This window comes from Gossypium hirsutum, chromosome D03 (genome assembly GCF_007990345.1).
Source record: "Gossypium hirsutum isolate 1008001.06 chromosome D03, Gossypium_hirsutum_v2.1, whole genome shotgun sequence".
NCBI classification, from domain to species: Eukaryota; Viridiplantae; Streptophyta; class Magnoliopsida; order Malvales; family Malvaceae; genus Gossypium; species Gossypium hirsutum.
The window spans coordinates 52,435,937-52,456,922 of record NC_053439.1 but is presented as its reverse complement, the minus strand read 5'-3'; the positions used below and the strand labels follow the sequence as shown (position 1 = coordinate 52,456,922).

Sequence of the window (20,986 nt, the reverse complement as noted above, 5' to 3'; positions counted from 1 at the left end):
CACATCTGTTGTTGCTTTGACAACAAATGTAGCATCCTAATACCTTGACCTAGTGGCCGGATCGGGCAAGTAGGTCAAAGAGCAATAGTGAGAAAATCATATCCCCATAAATCATTTCCTCTCTTCATTGTTCATTGCAGGCAACCTGATTTTTGCCATCATTTTTCTTTTTTTGTTCGATTACCAAAAATGGGACACCGTTATTTGTGGACATGTCCTTGGAAAATTTAGAAGCATCGCCATTATTTTTGGATGAGGTGACTGGTCGGTTGTCACACTATTGATCGTGAAGTTTCATGAAAAGATTCGAGTAACGAGATTTCATTTTGCTAGGATCAAGCTCCTTGAAAGCTGAAGAATTCGAAGAGATGTAACAACATTGATGAAGTAGAAATGCCTCGTCTTAAACCCTTGTCGAGTATATATATTTGTTGCTGCTGAGGCTTCAATTCGTTCCCCTATTCTCTCACGAGGTAGACAATGAACCTTATCAGGAAAAAAAAAAAACAAATTTGAGTTTAGGATTCTTACTTTACAGTAAAAATAGGAGAAATAAAATGGATTAAAAAATACACATAATAACAGAGAAATTATTTACCAACAAGGAGTGCTTATATGGACATGACGTGTAATGCCACATCAAATGTGGTTGGTGAAAAAACGATTGAGTGACTAAAACGATTAATTATTGTAACACCAATGATTAAATTGAAAGTTTTTTATTTTGGGTGACCAAAATAAAAATACCCCAAAAGTTAGGTGACCCACTAAGTAATTTACCCTAAAAAAGATGTCCTTATTTAAAGACATAATAAAATAAAGATATGTCATTATTTTTTAAAGACGTAAAATATATCTATATAAAATTAGCTCTCTAACTCAATTTAACTAAAATTAAATTATTTTGAGAATAAAAAAAATTAAAATTTTCAAAAATAAGAGACGAAGGTTGAAACTTAAGGTTGATTGAAAAGAAAAATGATAAATATTAAAATTATACATGCAATTTGATCCAATGTGCATTGTCATATATGAACATTAATTTTGTGCGATTTTATACATAAAATTTTAATTTGGTTCAATTTTCATAAATCACTAACAGTATTATGAAATTAGCATCATTTTATGTTGATATATTTATACACAGACAAAATTATATTCATTCAATGTGAAATAAATTTATGTATTCATTTTTTTAAATGTATACAATTGAATCAAAATTAAATTTTCATGTATACATATAAACCACAATTCAAGTTTCACGTGTATAGTTACATTAAATCAAAGTTCATGTATCAAATTGCACATTAAATCAAAGTTTATATATAAATTTGATATTTATTTTCATCAATTCTCAAAATTATTTTCATCAATTCTTTACCCAATGAAGAACAAGGAATTAATTTAATTAATTGTAACGATTTTTTTCTTTTCTTTTAGCTTAGCTTGAAAGATTCGAGATTATATAATCAAAATAAATTTAAGTTTCGTAGACTATTATTAAATATGTGTTATTTGATATTGATTTCATTAAGGATAATTTGGAAACATCAGTCATTAAGGATAATCAAGTCAAGCTAAGTTTGAGTTTGGATAATTTTCTAGAATCGAAACATCAGTCGGCCAAATTTTTAAATATCTCTATTTCAAAAATTCAGATTTTTCAAATTCAGATGTTATGAGTTTGAATCAATTTCTAGTTACTCATACAAATCATATGAGCTCGGATTAAATATATTGGAATGATTAAGTAATTATCATTAAATCAAATTGATACATATTAATCAAATTAAATTTTTGGGTTCGGATTCGAATTTGGAATTTAGATGTCCAACCATGGCCACAACTGAGTTGCTTATGGGTTGCTCAATTTGTCAGCATAGGATTGCATAATTTTCTTGTTGAAAATTGTGTCCTCCTTTTGCTATCTTTTACTTTTTAAGTTGTTGGGATTGGGTCACAATGACTCACAAACCTTGACTTTCTAGCTGAGAGATAATATATCAGTCTTTTCTTGCTAAAGTTTTTAGTAAATACTATGTAGTCCTTGTTTCAGATCTTATTTCTGTACCAATCACATATCAAGTTTTGGTTAAAATATGCTTATAGTCCCTCTACTTGTATTTCTAAGAATTTAGTCCTCTTTACTTTTTAGATTTCAAAATCCAGGCCTAACTGTTAATATTGTTAATATTTTTTTAGTTACAACATCTTTTTTTTTTCATCGCATGGCTGTTAAGTGAGTAGTGTTTTTTATTTCAAAATAATACAGCACCAAATTTTACAAAAAAAAAATAACAGTGTTAATAATTAAACTTGAATTTTAAAATCCAAAACGTAGAGAGACTAAATTCCAATTCTTAGTCTACATCTACCGAAATTAATATATATGTTCAAACTCAGCATTAAAATGTGGTCATGGTAAAAAACTTATTTTCATCTCTTTAAAAATTATAGATCAATAAAATGATAACATTATATTTTGACCCCTCCAGATTTATAATTTAATCCCGTGATCTCAAATAAAAATTTTTCCTTGATATTATCTACCACATGAACCACTCCAAGACTATTAAGAGAACACACATATATAGTCTTTCTCTATCAAACTATATTATTTTATTTGTAGAAACAAATTCAAAACAAACTAAACTACAAATTATTTGAATTCAAAGCAATTCGAACTCGAATAACTTGCATTAGAAGTAACCAAAGTTTGAAATGATTTAAATACATAATAATTTAACTTTGAAATTTTTGAAAGTCAAAGATCTGAAATTCAAATGCAATAAAAAAAAACCCAAACTGAATCTAAAATAACCCTAACCTAAAATAATAGCGTAGCCAACGTTTTTGACTTGTAATGTTGTAATGTTGTAATTATTTAACGTAGGGAGGTTGCTTGTCTAGGCTTATTTCAAGTGTCAACAGATTTGGTCATTTAATTTACGAGACAGGTGATGTGATATTGGGGTTTACGAGTGCCTAATCTCTTAAAATAAAAAATTTTCTTTTTAAATTCTTTAAAATTTTATAAGTTAATATATGAAAATTACATTTTAATCTCAAGAATGATAAAATTATAACTTAATTTTATAAAAACAATGATGAAATTATATTTTTAACTCTAATAGAATTTTAATAATTTAATTTTTCTCCAAAAAGTTTATGGTTTCGCCCCTCTATATATTTATTACTTAACGATTCAACATATATGTATGTATATATATAGTTTTTTGACTGTTTACCAATGGTTTTAGAATTAATCAGTGTTTGAATTAGTCAGATTGTTAGTTTTCGGCCCATTTAGTTCAAATTAACTAATTATTAATTTTTTATAAGAAATTAAAAAAATTAATTTAACCGATATGTATAAATTCACAAATAAACTTTTTTTCACCTCTCTTTAAAACGATACCTTAATTTTTTGATCCAATTAATCCAACTAACCGATATAATCCATTTTAAACAACTGGGAAAACATGGAATGATATAATTAACTTTGTCAATAAGCACATTATGAACTAAATCAAGATTCTCAAGTCATAGATTAAACGAAAACCGACAATGATTTGATTAAACAGATAAAAAAACAAGCAAAACCCAACAGAAACTAACTGAAAGGGTTTTGTAAAAAAAAGTTGAAGTAAGGGATGAAATAAAAAAAAAAACATTAATTTCATATCATAATAATGATTCTAAATAGTTTTCCACCAAATCATGATTTCGTTTCATAGAAGAAAAAAAGAACCCTAAAGCCCCTGATAACTTTACAAAACCGACCAAGAAGAACACAAATGTCTAAAAGTGTGAAAGATTTTCTAGCTGTAATGAAAGTGACAGAAACCTAAATGGAACATGGAATTTACTGCAGATTTCAGGCACCCAACTTAATAAAAGTGTATGATGTTTTGAAGTAGATATAGCAAAAGTTGAAATCTTTAAAGCAAACTGGATGTGTATGATAACGACATAGTGACAGACAACATTGAAAACAAGGAGCAAAGCAGCAAATTTAGTCATGCTTTATGTCGGATTCTGATTAAATGCTGTATGATCTTCAGCAGAGCTTGCAAGCAAAAGCGACGGGAAATTATGTGATAGGTCGAAATAATTTTTTTTTTTAATTTTGAAGGTTGAAGTTAATAAGTTGTACCAAAATGATTTAAATTGAAAATTTCGTTGACACTGAAAAAGGTAATTTTTTTTTATTAATGAAGAAGGCAAGAGATTGTATTAAATTATTATTTAAAAAGGATTAAAATTATAATTATACCACGAGAATGGAAGCATGTTTTGCGATTGTAAAGCCTGTGCTTAGATTAAAATAAAATAAAATAATTAAGATAAAGAGTTAATGTGAAAGAGATCCTTTGATCATGATGGCACAACTACTATCACAAAATTTAGAAAAACAAAATGCATAACTTGGAATTTACAACCCAACTTTCGATCCAATTTTAATTTAGTCAACATTATTGTTATTGTAAGAAAGATGCGGTTGGAATGTGTTTAAATAAAAAAAAATTCTAATTTAAAGGTTGAAAAAATTATGTGTAAAAGTAAGTATTGTATCAAAACTTGATTCCATATTTTCTCGGTGCTCATTTAAATGAATTTAAATAATAAGATTATTTGGTATTAATGGGATATTTAAACTTTATAAATAGGATTATGTTGTGGATCAACCCATATAAAAATAAAATAATAAAAGTGGAGAAAAACGAATATAAATATTTTACATGAAAAATCCTCAAAGAGGGAAAAACTAGGAGCAAATGAGGCACTCGCTTATCATTAATGGAGTAAGTAAAATGAGAGTACAATGAGAATACTAAAACCCAAACCTCGAATACAAATCTCACACCCAAAGCTCTCGCAAAAGAGGTTTCACAAAATTCTCTTAAAGTTGCCACGAAAACTCTCATCAAAACTCATCGGCTACTACATCTTGTCGCCCCCAAAAGAAAAGCTCTGTAGTACTACATCTTTAATTGTCTCTTAATTAGTCTCTTTTAAATAGGCTTAGATTAGATTTCTAATCATATTAAAATATCACTGGAATAATCAGAGTTTACTTGGGAGAAGAAATCCTGCTTGGAGTCTAAAATGTGGCCGCATAACTTAGAGAAATCGTCGTGACGTCCCATGTATGCTCGTCACGACATTGCCGCCATGTTCATTTGGAGTTTCGTCACAACGCCGCTTGTCTTCTTGTTGTGATGTCACCTTTATTTTACCTCTTTTTTGGTAAATCGTCGAATGTCTTCCTAAGTGTCTGCAAAACTTCTAATAAATGCGAAAGACATCCCATATATTAGAAGGGTAACACATATAAATTTTGTAGTAAAAAATAAGAAAGAAAAAACACGTGATAATTTTTTAATTTGTGAATTTAAAAATTTTATTGTGATTAAATCAAGTCACATTATCAATTAAAATATACACAAAACAAATTCTTTACTTGTAAATTTATATAAATTTATAATACATTAAGTGCATAAAAACAATAGACATAAATTTTAGGCTTAGCTACTATTAGTGTCATACATTATAAATATTATTTTTAAAAGTTATAGATTTTATTTTTATATGTTATAAATTATAAAAAGATGTTAAGTTTATAATATAACATCACTCCTATATTAACCCTCTAATAGAAATTAGGATAAACTAAATTAATAGTCTTTCAATTATGTATTAATTTTCATTTTTCATCACTCAAGTAAAAAAAATATAATTTTATCATTAATATTTTTGAGATTATTTTTTATATCACTTGACCGTTAAGTGATTAACAAAATGATGACATGACACTTTTTTTAACTAATAAAATAATAAATTTAGTTTTTTAACTTTTATACTTTTTGTGAATTTGACTCTAATTTAATATAAAAATTATAAAAAATAAAATTCTTTAAAAAAGTTAGAGATTTCTATATATATAGAGAAAATTATGAAAATACAAAAAATAATAAATCTCAAAACTATATACAAGCTTTGATCAAATATGTAATTTGATACGAACTTTGATTTGGTACAATTGTATACATGATATTTTTTTGGTACAAGAAGAAGGATAAAAACTATAACTAGGCAAGGCGAGGCCAAGCTATTCTAGAGCAATCATCCTGTAGCAGTTGAAGAACTTCATCTGGCAGTTGTATGTAGATATACTACTCGGAGGTCTTGAGGATGCAATTGATGCTAAACCATCGGCTACCCGGTTATCCTCTCTAAATACATGTGTAACTCGAACCATCCAAGAAGTTAGAATAGATCTTTAATAACTCGTAACACAGCTGAGCAATGCTGTTCTATTGAAGTTGCTTGAATCAAATGAATAGTTGCAGTACTATCCATCTCAAGCACCACCTTTTTTAGCTCTAGATTCCAAGTTACTTGTAGTCCTTCAAAAGCACCCCAAAGCTCGGCATTGAGTACAGAACAACAACCAATATTTTTAGAAAAACTAGCAATCTAATTGCCATGTTGGTCATAGATTAAACCACCAGCTGAAGCATTCCTAAGCACATTACTAACAGCACCATTGGCATCCACATTATGTCACCCATCCTTAAGTGGAATCCACTTAAATAATCTGCAAATTTTAGTTTGTCTTTTCTTCAAAGAACTCGCCATCTCATGATTAGAATCAAGATAAACATCTCTTTGTAGCTCTTCTCCAAGACACTATCACATTCAATGAAGAAAAACAAAATTGTTTCTTCTAATCTATTTTTACAAATTGCAATTTTGATCCCTCTTCTTTGTTCACATTTAGGATTTAATTTTTATATTTTACTTTAACATAATTTGTTCATCTATTTTTACAATGACATTAGTTAATCCATATAGTTAATATCCTTAACAATTATAGTTAAAATATTGACGTCAAATTTTCTTTAAAATATCTTTCTAGCACACATAAAAAAATTATTTCATCATGATAAGTTTGAATTAGTATTTTCTTTAAAAAAAAAATCTACCTTAATATTTTGACCAGAATAATTAAGGGTATCATATATTTGGATTAACTAATAATATTATAAAAGTAGAGGAATCAAATTATGTCAAATTAAAGTATAACTATTCAAATTTAAATTTAAACATAATAAAGGGACCATAACCATAATTTAACCTAGAACAATTTGTACTCGCAATAATTTGTCATTTGATTTGATATTTTTTTAAAAGTATTTTTAATCAATAAAAATATTTTCACCTATTATGATTAGATTTAATTGCACAAACATCCCCAAATTATGACCCTCATTCTAAATTGGTCTTTAAATGACATCCCCAAACTATGATTAGAGTCATTCTAATTACAACTCAAGCTATCAGGGTTATATCATTTAGGTCCCTAGACTACTAAAAATCGTTAATTTAACTGTTAAATGGCATGCTAGATCTTATGTGTCATAATATTAAATGAAAACTTTAAAAAAATGAAAATTGTAAAAATGATGTTTTAAAAACTTTAATTTTACGGTTTCGAAACTTTTATAGAAACTTTATCGTTCACTTTTTTTCCCATTTTGCTTTGTTTTTTAGTTTTTAAAGTTATACGCCAACATTCTATTTCTACAAAATTTTTATTTTAAAGTCAACTGCATAAGATTTTACGTGTCATTTAATGGTTTTAATAACAAAAATACCTAATTGATATAACATTGATAGTTTAGGATGTAACTAGAATGTTTTGAAGTTTATGACCAGTTTAAAATAATTATTTCAATAATTATATATTAAAATTTTAATAAACATATGATATATAATTATAGGTTAAAATATGTCATAAGTCTCTATACTTTCAAAAATTAGAAGTTTAGTCCAAATACTTCTATTTCATGGAATTTAGTCCCTTTAATTTTTTAGTTTTTAAAAGTCAGGTCCAATTGTTAACAGTGATATTTTTTTTGTTAAATTTGCTACTATGACATTTTTAAAATAATAAACATACTCACTTGGTAGCCATGTAATTAAAAAATAACTTTGTAATTAACTTGAATTTAACCAAAAAAATTAATAGTGTTAACAGTAAGACCTGAATTTTGAAATGTGAAAAGTAAAGGACTAAATTCCATGAAATAAATGTACAGGGACTAAATTATTAATTTCCAAACGTACAGGGACTTGTGGCAAATTTTAACTATAATTATATATTAAAAAACAGTTGAAGCCTATAGTTCGCAGGTAAAGTTAATAACCAAATTAACCAAATTAAGTCTATTTCGTGACTAAGTACCACGTGTCAGATTTCTATCTTATCCACGTATATCGTGTCAAAACCACAACTTCAAACGGTATCTGGCTGCCAGCTTCCCTCCAATTTCTCTTCATCCTCAATCAATCCCCCCCCGCCTTGCTAAACTACGCCCTCCACCCTACTGGCGCACTTTAGCAAACGCCCTTCGCTTCCCTCCCTCTTTATCCTCTCCATGGCTTCTCTACCTTCAGCTTCAACCAAACCAACCTCCGTACAACTGGGTCGGATTCATGTCCTTAAGGAAGGGTCTCATCCACCGCAAAATGGTCCCGTTGTGTACTGGATGTTTAGAGATCAACGGTTGAACGACAACTGGGCTTTGATCCACGCCGTTGATCAAGCCAACAAGGCCAATGTGCCCGTCGCTATAGCTTTCAATCTTTTTGATCAATTCTTAGGGGCTAAAGCAAGGCAATTAGGGTTCATGCTTAAGGGTTTACGTCAATTACAGAAAAGTATTGAACATACCCAGATTCCATTCTTCTTGTTTCAAGTAAGTGTTTTTATGGTTTTTTTTAATTAAACCCATTTTTTGTTTTAGGGTTTTGGAAATTATAGTCCAAAGTGTTTCACCAATTTGTTTTGAATGTTCAAGTAAATTATGTATTAAATGAATGACTTTATTAGCATTGTTCATGTAAAAGGTTGTGAATTACGTGTTTATTCTTTAGGGAACAGCTGAAGAAACAATACCAAAGTTTCTTGGTGAATGTAAAGCTTCACTTTTAGTTACAGATTTCTCACCATTAAGGCAGATTCGAAAATGTAAAGATGAAATTTGTAAAAGAGTGAGTGATTCAGTGACTATACATGAGGTTGATGCTCATAATGTAGTTCCTGTTTGGCTTGCATCGGATAAGCTGGAGTATAGTGCTAAGACAATTAGGGGTAAGATAAATAAACTGATTCCTGAGTACTTAATCGATTTTCCGACTCTGCAACCACCGAATAAGAAATGGGACGATGCAACGGATCGGTTTTTAGATTGGGATGGTCTCATTGCCGATGTTTTGAGGTTAGAAATTTGTACATTTGGGTGGAGTTGAGATGAGAGTAACTTTTGGGTTGATAATGCTGGTGTTTTTTTATGGCCAGGAATGGGGCTGAAGTACCTGAAATTGAATGGTGCGAACCCGGAGAAACTGCAGCAATGGAAGTATTGATGGGAAATAAAGATGGTTTCTTGACAAAAAGGTTGAAGAGTTATAGTATGGACCGGAATAATCCTTTAAAACCGCGAGCTCTCTCTTGTTTGTCTCCTTATCTGCATTTTGGTCAGATATCTGCACAGAGATGTGCCTTAGAGGCACGTAGTTTTCGGAAACATAATGCTCAGGTTTGTAGCAATTGATTCTCTAATCATTCTATAGCTTGCTTTTTTTAATGTCTGATCCATGGTGTTCATTGTTTCATCTTACTTGCTACGCTGAAGGCGGTTGATACGTTTTTAGAAGAGTTGATTGTGCGCAGAGAACTTGCCGATAACTTTTGCTATTATCAGCCGAATTATGATGCTATGCAGGGGGCATGGGAATGGGCACGAAAGACATTGATGGACCATGCCTCTGATAAACGAGAACATACTTACACGTGAGTGGTTTTCTGTTGTCTTGATCATTCACTTTGTTTCGAGTGAATTGCAAATAACTCTTGAATTTGTAGGATGGAGCAATTGGAGAAGGCACAAACGGCTGATCCCGTAAGCAAACTGTTGACTTTCATTGTGTTCTTTGCTATGCCGAGGGTTTTTGTTTTCGCTCTAAGTTTTTATTATTCTGCCCCTACTTTCAGCTTTGGAATGCTTCACAGCTTGAGATGGTTCATTATGGGAAAATGCACGGCTTTATGCGGCAAGTGATTTCTCGATAAACTCTAGTTTTTTCTTTTTTATTGCAAGTTGAGAATGTAGTTTGCATATCTCTTCTCAGTTATTCGGGATGTGCTTGTTCTAAATTTCAAAACCATATACAGCATGTATTGGGCAAAAAAGATTCTGGAGTGGACAAAGGGACCTAAAGAGGCACTTGAAATATGCATATATCTAAATGACAAGGTAAGTAATGATGCATTTTCCTTCCCTTGATATCAATGCAAAAGTGACATGAAACTCTTCGTTGCAGTACGAAATTGATGGGAGGGATCCAAATGGTTACGTTGGTTGCATGTGGTCAATATGCGGCGTGCATGACCAGGTTTGTCTTTGTTGTTTTAGTTTCTGTCTTATGGTTTGATTCATGACAATGCCTCTTGTTGCCTTCTCATTCGTGCTATCCTACATTTGTTTCACTGGCAATTAAATTAGGGATGGCGAGAGAGACCTGTTTTCGGGAAAATACGATACATGAACTATGCTGGATGCAAAAGGAAATTCAATGTTGACGGATACATAGCTTACGTCAAGAGACTAGTTGGTGAAATCAAGAAGAGAAAAGCAGAAAGCCCGGTGGGTCAAAAGACAAAGCAGCCGCGCAACGAACAACATTAACATCTCGCTGCCTGTCTGTTGTGAAACTCTTTTATCTAAACTCCATGGTTGTAGTACCACTAACCATATTGTGTTAGAAATGACAATGACATGCTAGGCTTTGTTGGTTTGGTAGGAAGTGAAAATCATTATTAGTTCATGAAATGTATGATTTAGTTATGATTTTTCATTTGATGTACTGAATTTTGGAATAGTTTGGGATTAAGCTAATTTGAAATGACTTTTCCTTTAATTAAGACTAGTAAATATCTGTGATTTATAAATATTTGTACATGAAATGTCATGGTGTGTTGGTGTAGTTAAAGATCTTGCATGTGGTTATTAGTGCTTATTATTTATAGTGGTAATAGGTAAATAAACATGGGAGTTACGTGAAATGGTGAGGGTCTCTCTTATTTTAACCGGTGGTTGAGGGTTTAATTTTCACCTTGCAGTAATTTCAAAACTCATGGTTAGCGTTTATCCCCTTAATGAGCCTACTGAATGTGAAATTCCAGTACCTTGGGCAACCAAAAAAAAGAAATCAATGATTTATGAATAATTTTGGCTAATATGCTAAAAGTTCCCTTAGACTAGTTTGTTTTATTCATGTAAGGTCCTTAAACTAGTCCCTATTTTAATTTTCAAGAACAGAGCAAACTATCAATAAATTTGCTAGGGAGAAGAATTTGGAGAAAAAGGGAGGCAAAGAACCTTGATTTACACATGTTCATGGGCTCGATGGCCCGCTCGCTTCGGCCATATTGGGCAATAATTTTAAAATATTTTTATTTAAATTTAAAAATAAAATATATATATATTAATATAAAAGTTTAAATTTAATGTCAGTCGTGGGAACTTTAATTCAATCAATTTCAGTCGGTGTAATTTTTAAAAATTGAAATTTTAGTTTTGACGTAAATCACCGTCATTAATCGATTAATTAGATTTTCAATGAATAGTATGTAGAATTAATAAAGTAACATGATATTACACATATGCTAATATATTTGCCGTATCAAATTTTGAAAATAAAAGAACTTAATGATTTAACTGTTATTATTTGGTGATGACCAACATTTTTTAAGGATTGGACCCCAACTTGATCCATTAACATCTCTACTTTAACTCTTTTTTTTTAATGTTTTTAAAATTGAATCGCTTGTCCGATTAAAAAACATTAAGAATTTTAAAAAATAAAAAAAAATAAAAAGCTCAATTCAACTGATTCGTGTCAACTCTCAATTTATCTGATTTAAAATCATTCTTCAAACAAATACTTAAACTGATTTCCAATCTTACCTATCTAACTAACCGATCTAGGCAAATTCAAACATCCTTAATTTTTTTTCTTACATAAACATCCTTTCTTATGAGAGTTATGATAGTGAAACTCCATGGTTTTGTGTTTTTTTCTTTAATTAGCATGAACTAAATTTATTTTTCTAGGGCTACAATGGATGTTGGCATTTCGCTTAAATTTTATGTAATCTTTGATCTATTTTCTTAATGAATTTGAGATTTTTGTTTAATTTAAACTTTATGTATCTAAATTCACCATCTTTTTAGATTGAATTAAGATAAGTAATTCTTGAAAAATAAAATCGAAGAGACAAGATGAAGTTGTTGTTAATCAGAGGTATACATGATATGGACCAGCTTGTGAACCATGTATTCATGGGAGAAGGCTGAACAATCACGTAGTCCTAAGTTAGGAAAAAGATTATGCTCCAATCATGTAGTCTTATTTTTGAGGCAATGCCTAAAAATATCGATAATGTGCTTTAGTACACTCGAACGTTGATAATGTGCTTCAGTACACTCAAACGCATATCCTCCTATATTGACAACAATACTCATACCAATTGAGTTAATACTCAATCGATCATTACCATCATTATTATTGAGAGTCTACTAACTTAAGTTATTGTATATCTTATAGGTTAAAATCTAAATGGTTCGTTTATAGCATCACTAAGCTTGGGCAGTTATTGACTAGATTGTTCGATAAGGACCAGCCACAGAGGTAAAGTTAGGAGGCCGGCCTAAAATGAAAAATTTTACTTTTAATCTTTTTATAATTTATACAATTTTAAATTAGTATACGGTAAAAATAATAAAAAATTCATTTAATCATAAATTATTAAAATAGTAAAATTACATTTATGCTATCGTACATATATACAACTTAATTTCGCCCAAAAAAAAATCTACTTCTCTCAAACCAATTAATATCCCATTATGGTATTTCTTAATGTTTTCACTGACCTATTTATCTCCTAGAGTAACTAATAATTATGATCTCAAATAATTGATCTAGTTATTAGCCTTAATCTGGTTTTATCCTATTTCAATTATTAAACAATTTTACTATGATCTAGTTTATGCTTAATGCTTTTATTATTATTATTATTATTATTTTGCATTAATGGTTGAATCCATAGTTTAAATTCACAATTGAGTGTATAAAGGAGGGTTACTGAGTTGGTAAATCCTTAATTGAATTGCTGAGATTGTTTTAACATCAGTTTTAAATTGTCAAAATAATAACACCTATTTTATTTAGGTTCAAAATTTAACCATATTTTTACAATTGACAAAAAGAAATTATAGTATAAAAATAGAAGGTGCATCATGAATAAAAAATAAGGTTTACATCTCCCATATTTAATTATCAATTTTAGTAATGGAATAAATTTTTTATTATAGGAATAAAATTTTATTATCCTAGATACAATTCAAATATTAATTTATTACTTAATCATGAGATGTGATGCACTGGGTGTTCACCTTATCTCTTAATCGAGTAATTAGAAGTTTGATACTCTTTTATGAGAATGAAATTGGGAATAAAATTAGTAAATTTTTTAGATCAAAATTAAATTGTATATTTTTAAAATAATAAAAATATAATTTTATCATTTTAATATTTATATGGAGAGCCGAACCCTTACCAGCCCTTAAACTTGGTTCTTAAATAAATATTTCATTATTAACTATTTATTTCATCGAACAGTACTCACGGGATTAATAATATATATGGCTTCACACGTGGGCATCGACGTGTTAATTATTCGGGAGAACTCGGCCATCTACTAGAACTTTCCTTCCATCTCTTTCGTACAAAATCAGAGAAACCATAAACATATATTTCTAAAAAAAATCCTCAAAATAATCCATACAAATAAATAGACACTTAAAACCACATTTCGATCATTCATCCTAGCACTTTGGGTTTTCGATCATCTCCCCAAATTTGCCTGAATTTCCCCGCTTTTTCATTTCAAAGGTACCATCTTTCTCTATTTCTTTTTGGGTTTAATTTTCGTATATGTTACGATGATCACGTTGATCTTGCTAATTATGTATTATCTTTCAGTGATTTTTTGCATGAAAATGTTCCTTTAAATGGTTGGTTTTTGTGGTTTTTGATCGAAATTATCGTTTCTGGAATGGTACACGATCGCTTCATCTTTTTGTATGTAAAAAAGTTTTTAAATTCCGTTGCAGAGTTTAGAAGATAAAAGAAAATGCAGGGCGGCAGAGGCGGAAGGGATCCATTCTTTGAATTTGGTGGTGATCCCTTTGGTGGTTTTGGGGGTCATAAAAGTTTACTATCCAATTTCTTTAATGGAAGGGACCCTTTTGATGATCCTTTCTTCACACGTCCTTTTGATAGCATGTTTGAATCAAGCTTCTTTGGCCCTGGTCATAATCCTTTCCCTGATATGCACCCATCTGGGTTCATTGAACAACAAGCCCCAGAGCCAAAACGACCAAGCGGTCCTATTATCCAAGAATTAGATTCTGATGATGAAAAAGAGATGAAAGAAAATCCCAGAAAACATGGTAGGTCTAAGGATGAACCTCATGTCGAGGTACCAGATGATGAAACTGAACAATCTGAGAGAAGGAATGGGCATTTGCAGTATATGAATGGCTATAATGGTTCATATCAACGACAACAGCAACCACCTCAAACTCGTAGCTTTACATTTCAAAGCTCCACCGTTACGTATGGTGGTGCTAATGGGGCTTACTATACTTCATCCAAAACAAGGAGGAGTGGAAGTGATGGGGTAAGTATTTAATGATATGTTCATTTATAAGCCCTTGAATTTGTTTTATGTGTTTCGCATTACATTGTTGTGGTGTAGATTACCTTTGAAGAAAGCAAAGAAGCTAACACAGCTACAGGTCAAGCAAGCCACCGGGTTTCAAGGGGACTTCATGACAAGGTACCTCTCAAAATGTTATTTGCTATTAGTGTGATTGTAGAGTTAATTTATGAGAATTTTCGATGTAGGGTCATTCGGTTACGAGAAAGCTGAATTCGGATGGTAGGGTGGAAACAATGCAGGCCTTGCACAATTTGAATGAAGGTAAGATAAGAACAGTTATATGTGACAGTCGGGTATGTTATACTTGTTTGTAGAGGCATATATACTTGTCCAGGGCAGTTAATGTATATGATCCGAATCTGTGAATGTTACACAGATGAGCTTTCTGGTTTTGAAGAAGCTTGGAATGGAAATGCTAGAAAGCATTTGCCTGGCTGGTCTGGAAGTTCTAATGTCCATGATACAACAGGTAAGATTCGTCTTCGAATGCATTAAGCATGCTCATTTTCGTGTTACCTAGACTTCGCGATTGATTTAACCATCTTGAAATATTGTCTCAGGGACAAGTTGGGGTCAGAATGGGCAAGCAAGTCATGGAGGATGGGCACTTCCTTCTACCGAGCGTTCTCAGCAGTCGGGAAAAGCAATGATGGATGCCAAAGACAGTGCAGGGCCATCACGCGGCCAGAATTCTACAAAGGCGAAAGGTTTGGGAGCCCTTAAAGATAAGATTTCTCAGACACTAGGGAAGAAAAAGAACCAAGTTTGAACTTTGAAGCACTGAGTTGATCATCTAGAGAGTTTATATTGTGTTCTCTCATATAACATATCAACATGCCCTTTTTTGGACATAACTACCCATCTAGTTCTTCAGTTTTCAGACCATCGATAGCATATCTTTGTCATGTGTCTGTTTCTGTAGTACAAGACCTTTTTGGTGTTGTGGTGGTTAATGCAGAGAGGTATAGACAATTTCTGCAAATGGCACCCTTTTAGGTTATGGATATTACAACATTATAATATGGATTTTTTAATGCATAAAACTTTGCCTTTTCATGGTTTCTTCCTTTTTGCATTTGTGTTGAATATGAATATGATCCTGTTGTTGAAAGCTTAAATGGGTGAATTGAATTGAATTGGAAAATTCAGTTACATTTGTGAATTAAGTTTTGATGTCATCTAGTGTAGGGCAGTTTTAACCTGTAATATTACACTAATCTCAAAATAAATTGAATCTAGGCTGAATTATATGAATATTTGAAATTAGTTGATGGAACTCTTGAATCTAATACCGCATATGAGGTATCGGTACATTAGCTCACGTATTGGAACATGTAAATGTTTGAATTTTGGCACTTAAGGTATTGCAATTTGCCCTTCGTTTTGGTTAAATTCGTAATTTAATTCTTGTATTTTTATTTATTTTTTAAAATTCTTTTATTTTTAAATACTAAAATTTCAGTTCGATTTTCATCAAATAATAATTATTAAATTTATTAAATAAATTTATGTTATTTTTAAAATTTGATGCATCAAACCTTTTATAATTTATTATTTTTATAAATTTAAGATTAAAATTTAAAAATTTAAAAAATATAAGAATTTAGATAATCACATAGGAGAAAATAAACTAAATTTATAATTGGAAACAAATTAAAATAGTAGCAATATGATGGTGAAATGATAGCAAAACAAAATTGTAATTTTTTTCTCATAAATTTGGGTAAGTTGAGTCAGACCCGAGATAAAAAATTTACACGAGGTCCGACCTATTTAGTATTTAGAAAACGAATTTAATTTTTTTTGCTTAATCTTAATTTTTAAACCTATACTAGTATAAAAAAAATATAATCCAAAAAAGACAACGTGCCTTGTCAAACGAAAAACACACATAAAAAGAAGCAGCAACCCAAGCCACTGAGTTCACTCAAATACTCCTAAAAAATAAACCCGAACCCCAAAATTCCACAAAACCCAAACCAGAAACAACTGCTGTGCAGAAACATTTTGAACCACAAACTCTCAAGTTTTTAAAGACAAAAGTGCCATTTCTAGAGTTCCAAATGTCAGTTATTAGGACAAGTGCTAACATGATTATGAAACAACTCCTCCATCACCCGCCGTTATCTTTCATCTCATTCTCCGGTCGGCCGCTTCTTCCCTGTTCCCGTAACCCCATCATCCGACTGACGCCCAATCGTGGAATCAGTTGTAGTCCCATTCGTTGCGCCGCACCCGACGCCGATGCCGACAGAAAAGTCTCCGCTCGTCTCTCGCAAATGCAGCAGCTCCTTCAGGAAGCGGAAGAGCGAGCCAGCTCCGCCGGGAATGGGCTCACTCCTCAAATCACTTTGGGTAACTAATGATATTCGATATGCTTTACTGTTATAGGGTTTATTTCTGTCAGAGGAGAAGTCGGGATTTTTTTTTTGGATGGCCGAAATTAAATTAAAATTTGAATGGACCTGAAGTTTATTTATTTTTATTGTAAGCTTTAAACTTTATAATCTTTAGAAAGGCTAAAATCACAATTTTATCATTTTAGGAGCTAGAGGTTGAACTGCAATTTTATCATGTATGAATTCGTAACTTTTTAGATTTTAGAGGGGCTAAAATTTCAATTTTTCATTTTAGGGCAGTTACAAAGAGCCAAAAAACATTTATGGTGCTGAATTCTTGTTTACAGATCATGTTACGGTGAGTTTTGCAAGGAGTGGTGGCCCTGGTGGTCAAAATGTAAACAAGGGTATATTGTATATATCTTCTTCATGTTTGAGAATCTAGGTCATCTCTTGTTGCTAAGATTTATAGTGGATTTACTTTTGTTGCTACATGTGCAGTTAACACCAAGGTGGACATGCGGTTCAATGTAAAACAGGCTTATTGGCTTAGTGACAGGATTAGAGAGAGGATTATGCAAATGGTTTGTCACTGCCATCTATTATCTTTTAAAGAATTTATGATATTGCTAATCGTTTGCCTTCGAGATAAGAACTGAAATGAAGCTGATTTGTACTTGTGCATTGATTTTACTTTTACAACCCTGTGATTTTATACTTGATTCTCACATAATCGAGAAAAGCTCCAAAGTATCGTGCCATGGCTGTAAATGAGAAGGCTTTAAGCAATGTTTTGCCAAGACTAGCAGAAGCAAGCAACTATTACTTCTTCTTTTTCTTTCTCTTCTATTTATAGCTTGTCCTGTTCGTGGAGTTAGGGTATTATCATCAAGCAATTTAGCTTTTATACAGTCATAATTTAGAACTGTTTGCTGAGATCATAGCTAAACCAACATAATAGTAGTTATGTGAAGACCGTGGCTAGTTCAGGATTGTTTAAGGGAACTTAAATGGTACTTTAGGTTAAGTCTGCTGGGAATTTGCGTAAGGTAGAAGAAAAAGCGTGACGATATGATCAGAGGTCATAAAAGTGGCAAGAAGAAAATCACGCTATACGGACGAAAGTGCAAATGAACTGTAAACAGCATCAACATGGATGAAAGTGCTTGAATTTGGAGTGCTAACAGTGCTTTGTTAGTTTCAGAGATATGACCTCGATTGTACTAATTCACATTTGCTTGCAGTTTAGATTTCCTTTCATCTGGTTATGTCCAGGAATTCTCAATTTTCAATAACCTAAACTCACTATGAACAGGAAAAGAACCGTATAAACAAGGATGGAGAAATCGTGATATCATCAACCAAGACTAGGACGCAAAAGTTTGTTTTGCTCCTGTTTATTTTTGTTGTTCTGTTTCCTTTTAGTGCGTTATGTATGTATTCATTTGAATTGAACTTTGTTCAGGGGAAACATCGATGATGCTTTGGCAAAACTACAGGTTCGTAAACAGTCTTTCTAATGCCTAGCATTTGGTTGTTATCCATCAAAGATGCAATTGAATTGGACGTAGTGTGAGATATTGGCAGTTGTATGATTTGCTGGGTTTCTGAATATGGTGATGACTTGATCATATTTTTGTCCATTTTGCTTGAACCAAACAGGCAATCATTGATGCTGCTGCTTATGTGCCACCACCTCCATCGGAAGAACAAAAGAAGAAAATCGCAAAGATGTATGATTTCATTGCATTTACAAGTGCACATGCGCAGCTGTTTTACCTGTTTGGCAATACCTGTGCCAATTGCGAATTTATTTTGTGTTTCCATGCTTCTTGCAGGGCTGCAATTGGGGAGCAAAAACGCCTTAAAAGCAAGAAGGTCCTTTCAGACAAGAAAGCATTTCGAAGAAGCCGGGACAGTTGGGACTAAAATGTGGTGTCACAACTCTTCAAGTTCATAGTGTCTGAAGATCATTGAATCTCAGTCGAGAAGTAGACGGCTGGAATGGAGCCTGAAGGAGTATTTTGTCCTTAAAGTTATTCATGGTTAGGCAAAAGAGCTACCATCTCTTGATGTAATATAACCATATATCCAACATAGGCTACCGAGACACATCATTGTTATAGACATTACACCAAAATTTTTGCATGGAAACCATTAGTGATTTATTCAATGAAGTTAATATGAATGTTCTAAGGTCTAAAATCTCTCATCATGTTAAGAATCAAGAATCTAAATACAATTCAACAAGTAAATGAATGGTCTCCTTTTCAAGAGGAGTAATTGGACATTATTTTACTTTCGTATGGCAAATTCATCCCCCGTTCGTCGATTGACAAGCTTGATCCACCTCCTTTTACCTTCTCTTGAACTCGAATTTCCAGCACAGCTCCCTACATGTGCTATATCCAATCCTTCCCCTACCGGAAGAAAGATGGAACGTATGAGCCAATGCGATCCATCATAGACAACATTTCTCCAACTGAAACTTGAGGCACTTCTGGAATTATTGTTCTTGCATACCATAACTGCCCCCTTGTTACTAAGCTTTGCTAGCTTTAATACCCTGGAAAAGCGATTCTGCTGACTATCCACCACCAGGAAATCTATGCCGTTTAATCCACTCATTAACTCCTCAGGCTCGCCAACAATCACTTCCGGTGACATGCCGGCCACTTCCGGGACTTTAACGTATTCTAATCTCGATCTTTCATCAGGAACTATACATACGTGTCTTCCATTTGTATGTCTACAAGCAACAGTTAAACCCATGCTTGTCGCGGTACCTCCACCGTGTGACCACGCCTCCACAATGAAGCTCGCATTCCACCCAGCAGCCATTGATGAAACAAGCTCCGCTATACCAGAATCATTACAAACACCGCACTGCAAAACAAAAACAATTAACCAGGCATGAATGAAATAAAAAATTTCAGAAAATTGCTTAAATTAAATGCTTACAAGTTCAACAGTATCAATATAAGCCTTGGCTGCTGTCTCGGGACACCAAGCCAGCTTCATTTCTTCAACGATTTTCAAGATAAATCCGAAAATGAAAAGAACAGTAAGGTATCAGGTTTTATATTGGAGACAAAACAAAATTTTATCAAAACTGATACGTGTTGAGCCGTTTAAAACAAAACAAGACAAAGACAAACCCAACGTGTAGATTGTTTCCACCATGACTGATGTGAAACAACCTGGTTATTTCATGACCTTTGGAATTGTCTGTTTCCATAGTACATTCATTGCAGATAACCCAAATGATCAACGGATATTTCAAAGCAACATTACTCGGTGCTTGGCCTTGATTTTTGGCAACTTGGGTTAATTAAAATTGATTATTCAAAAGAGATGAAAGGGAAGCATTTACGCGGCTTAGCCTACTTTGAGAAAAATATTTAAAGTTGAAGTTAATGCTAGCCTATTTATCAATTGATTAATTAGTGTTTTATACGTACAATCTTGCTTGCTGTTTGTTTTCATGTTTATTAGCCGCTGTCTAGGTACTTTTACATGCATAATTTTCATTATATTGATTTCTAACTTTTCTTCATATTATCATTCCATAACCTACTTCGGTATATATAGTAAGTTGTTCTTTCACACTGTGTTATCTATACATTCAATTATTTTTTTTATGATTAATATTTTAGTAATTCAACGGTTGATATTTGTATTTATCACGCATTAAAATTTTTGAATTTATTCATGATCTTTTTCATATTGATTTAAAAAAAAACGTCTATATTAATATATATTTAACGGTTGAAATTTTTTTATATAAAAT

The 20,986-nt window shown here is 31.8% G+C and overlaps 4 protein-coding genes across 6 annotated transcripts; 3 read left to right on the top strand and 1 right to left on the bottom strand.

Moving 5' to 3' along the window:
* Nucleotides 1-8,298: 8,298 nt before the first annotated feature.
* Nucleotides 8,299-10,989, top strand: LOC107918467 (deoxyribodipyrimidine photo-lyase). Of its 2 annotated transcripts, XM_016848039.2 has the most exons (9): nt 8,299-8,765; nt 8,944-9,287; nt 9,368-9,608; nt 9,705-9,862; nt 9,935-9,971; nt 10,064-10,122; nt 10,244-10,325; nt 10,393-10,464; nt 10,575-10,989. In XM_016848039.2, exons 1-9 carry the CDS (start codon nt 8,445-8,447, stop codon nt 10,755-10,757), a joined length of 1,497 nt encoding a protein of 498 aa, XP_016703528.2. In that variant the 5' UTR covers nt 8,299-8,444; the 3' UTR covers nt 10,758-10,989. The 2 variants fall into 2 exon arrangements, with proteins under 2 accessions (XP_016703528.2, XP_040946451.1); XM_041090517.1 differs by lacking the exon at nt 10,575-10,989 and having other exon boundaries at nt 8,328-8,765; nt 10,201-10,325; nt 10,393-10,469.
* Nucleotides 10,990-13,797: 2,808 nt separating this feature from the next.
* On the top strand, nt 13,798-15,911 carry LOC107920699 (myeloid leukemia factor 1). The gene is made up of 6 exons (XM_016850521.2): nt 13,798-14,025; nt 14,247-14,815; nt 14,894-14,974; nt 15,043-15,118; nt 15,234-15,326; nt 15,418-15,911. Exons 2-6 carry the CDS (start codon nt 14,267-14,269, stop codon nt 15,624-15,626), a joined length of 1,008 nt encoding a protein of 335 aa, XP_016706010.2. The 5' UTR covers nt 13,798-14,025; nt 14,247-14,266; the 3' UTR covers nt 15,627-15,911.
* A 655-nt stretch (nt 15,912-16,566) lies between these two features.
* On the top strand, nt 16,567-19,401 carry LOC107920772 (peptidyl-tRNA hydrolase ICT1, mitochondrial). Of its 2 annotated transcripts, none has more exons than XM_041090515.1 (7): nt 16,567-17,212; nt 17,492-17,603; nt 17,698-17,780; nt 18,512-18,576; nt 18,662-18,695; nt 18,859-18,929; nt 19,035-19,401. In XM_041090515.1, the coding sequence occupies exons 1-7, from the start codon at nt 17,102-17,104 to the stop codon at nt 19,123-19,125; spliced, it is 567 nt and encodes a 188-aa protein (XP_040946449.1). In that variant the 5' UTR covers nt 16,567-17,101; the 3' UTR covers nt 19,126-19,401. The 2 variants fall into 2 exon arrangements, with proteins under 2 accessions (XP_040946449.1, XP_016706106.2); XM_016850617.2 differs by having other exon boundaries at nt 16,586-17,212; nt 17,544-17,603.
* Nucleotides 19,402-19,491: 90 nt separating this feature from the next.
* Nucleotides 19,492-20,525, bottom strand: LOC107920773 (uncharacterized). Its single transcript, XM_016850618.2, has 2 exons — nt 20,158-20,525; nt 19,492-20,082 (listed from the first exon to the last, which is right to left on the bottom strand). Exons 1-2 carry the CDS (start codon nt 20,215-20,217, stop codon nt 19,492-19,494), a joined length of 651 nt encoding a protein of 216 aa, XP_016706107.1. The 5' UTR covers nt 20,218-20,525.
* Between the last annotated feature and the right edge of the window lie 461 nt (nt 20,526-20,986).

Excerpts from the sequence above, each read along its gene's own strand:
- LOC107918467 (XM_016848039.2), top strand. The coding sequence starts at position 8,445 with ATGGCTTCTCTACCTTCAGCTTCAACCAAACCAACCTCCGTACAACTG. Across the intron at positions 8,766-8,943 it reads TTCCATTCTTCTTGTTTCAA|GGAACAGCTGAAGAAACAAT; the intron begins GTAAGTGTTTTT and ends TTTATTCTTTAG. Across the intron at positions 9,288-9,367 it reads CTCATTGCCGATGTTTTGAG|GAATGGGGCTGAAGTACCTG; the intron begins GTTAGAAATTTG and ends TTTTATGGCCAG.
- LOC107920699 (XM_016850521.2), top strand. The coding sequence starts at position 14,267 with ATGCAGGGCGGCAGAGGCGGAAGGGATCCATTCTTTGAATTTGGTGGT. Across the intron at positions 14,816-14,893 it reads GGAGGAGTGGAAGTGATGGG|ATTACCTTTGAAGAAAGCAA; the intron begins GTAAGTATTTAA and ends GTTGTGGTGTAG. Across the intron at positions 15,119-15,233 it reads CTTGCACAATTTGAATGAAG|ATGAGCTTTCTGGTTTTGAA; the intron begins GTAAGATAAGAA and ends AATGTTACACAG.
- LOC107920772 (XM_016850617.2), top strand. The coding sequence starts at position 16,921 with ATGTCAGTTATTAGGACAAGTGCTAACATGATTATGAAACAACTCCTC. Across the intron at positions 17,213-17,543 it reads CACTCCTCAAATCACTTTGG|ATCATGTTACGGTGAGTTTT; the intron begins GTAACTAATGAT and ends TCTTGTTTACAG. Across the intron at positions 18,696-18,858 it reads ATGCTTTGGCAAAACTACAG|GCAATCATTGATGCTGCTGC; the intron begins GTTCGTAAACAG and ends TGAACCAAACAG.
- LOC107920773 (XM_016850618.2), bottom strand. The coding sequence starts at position 20,217 with ATGAAGCTGGCTTGGTGTCCCGAGACAGCAGCCAAGGCTTATATTGAT. Across the intron at positions 20,083-20,157 it reads ATATTGATACTGTTGAACTT|TGCGGTGTTTGTAATGATTC; the intron begins GTAAGCATTTAA and ends TTTGTTTTGCAG.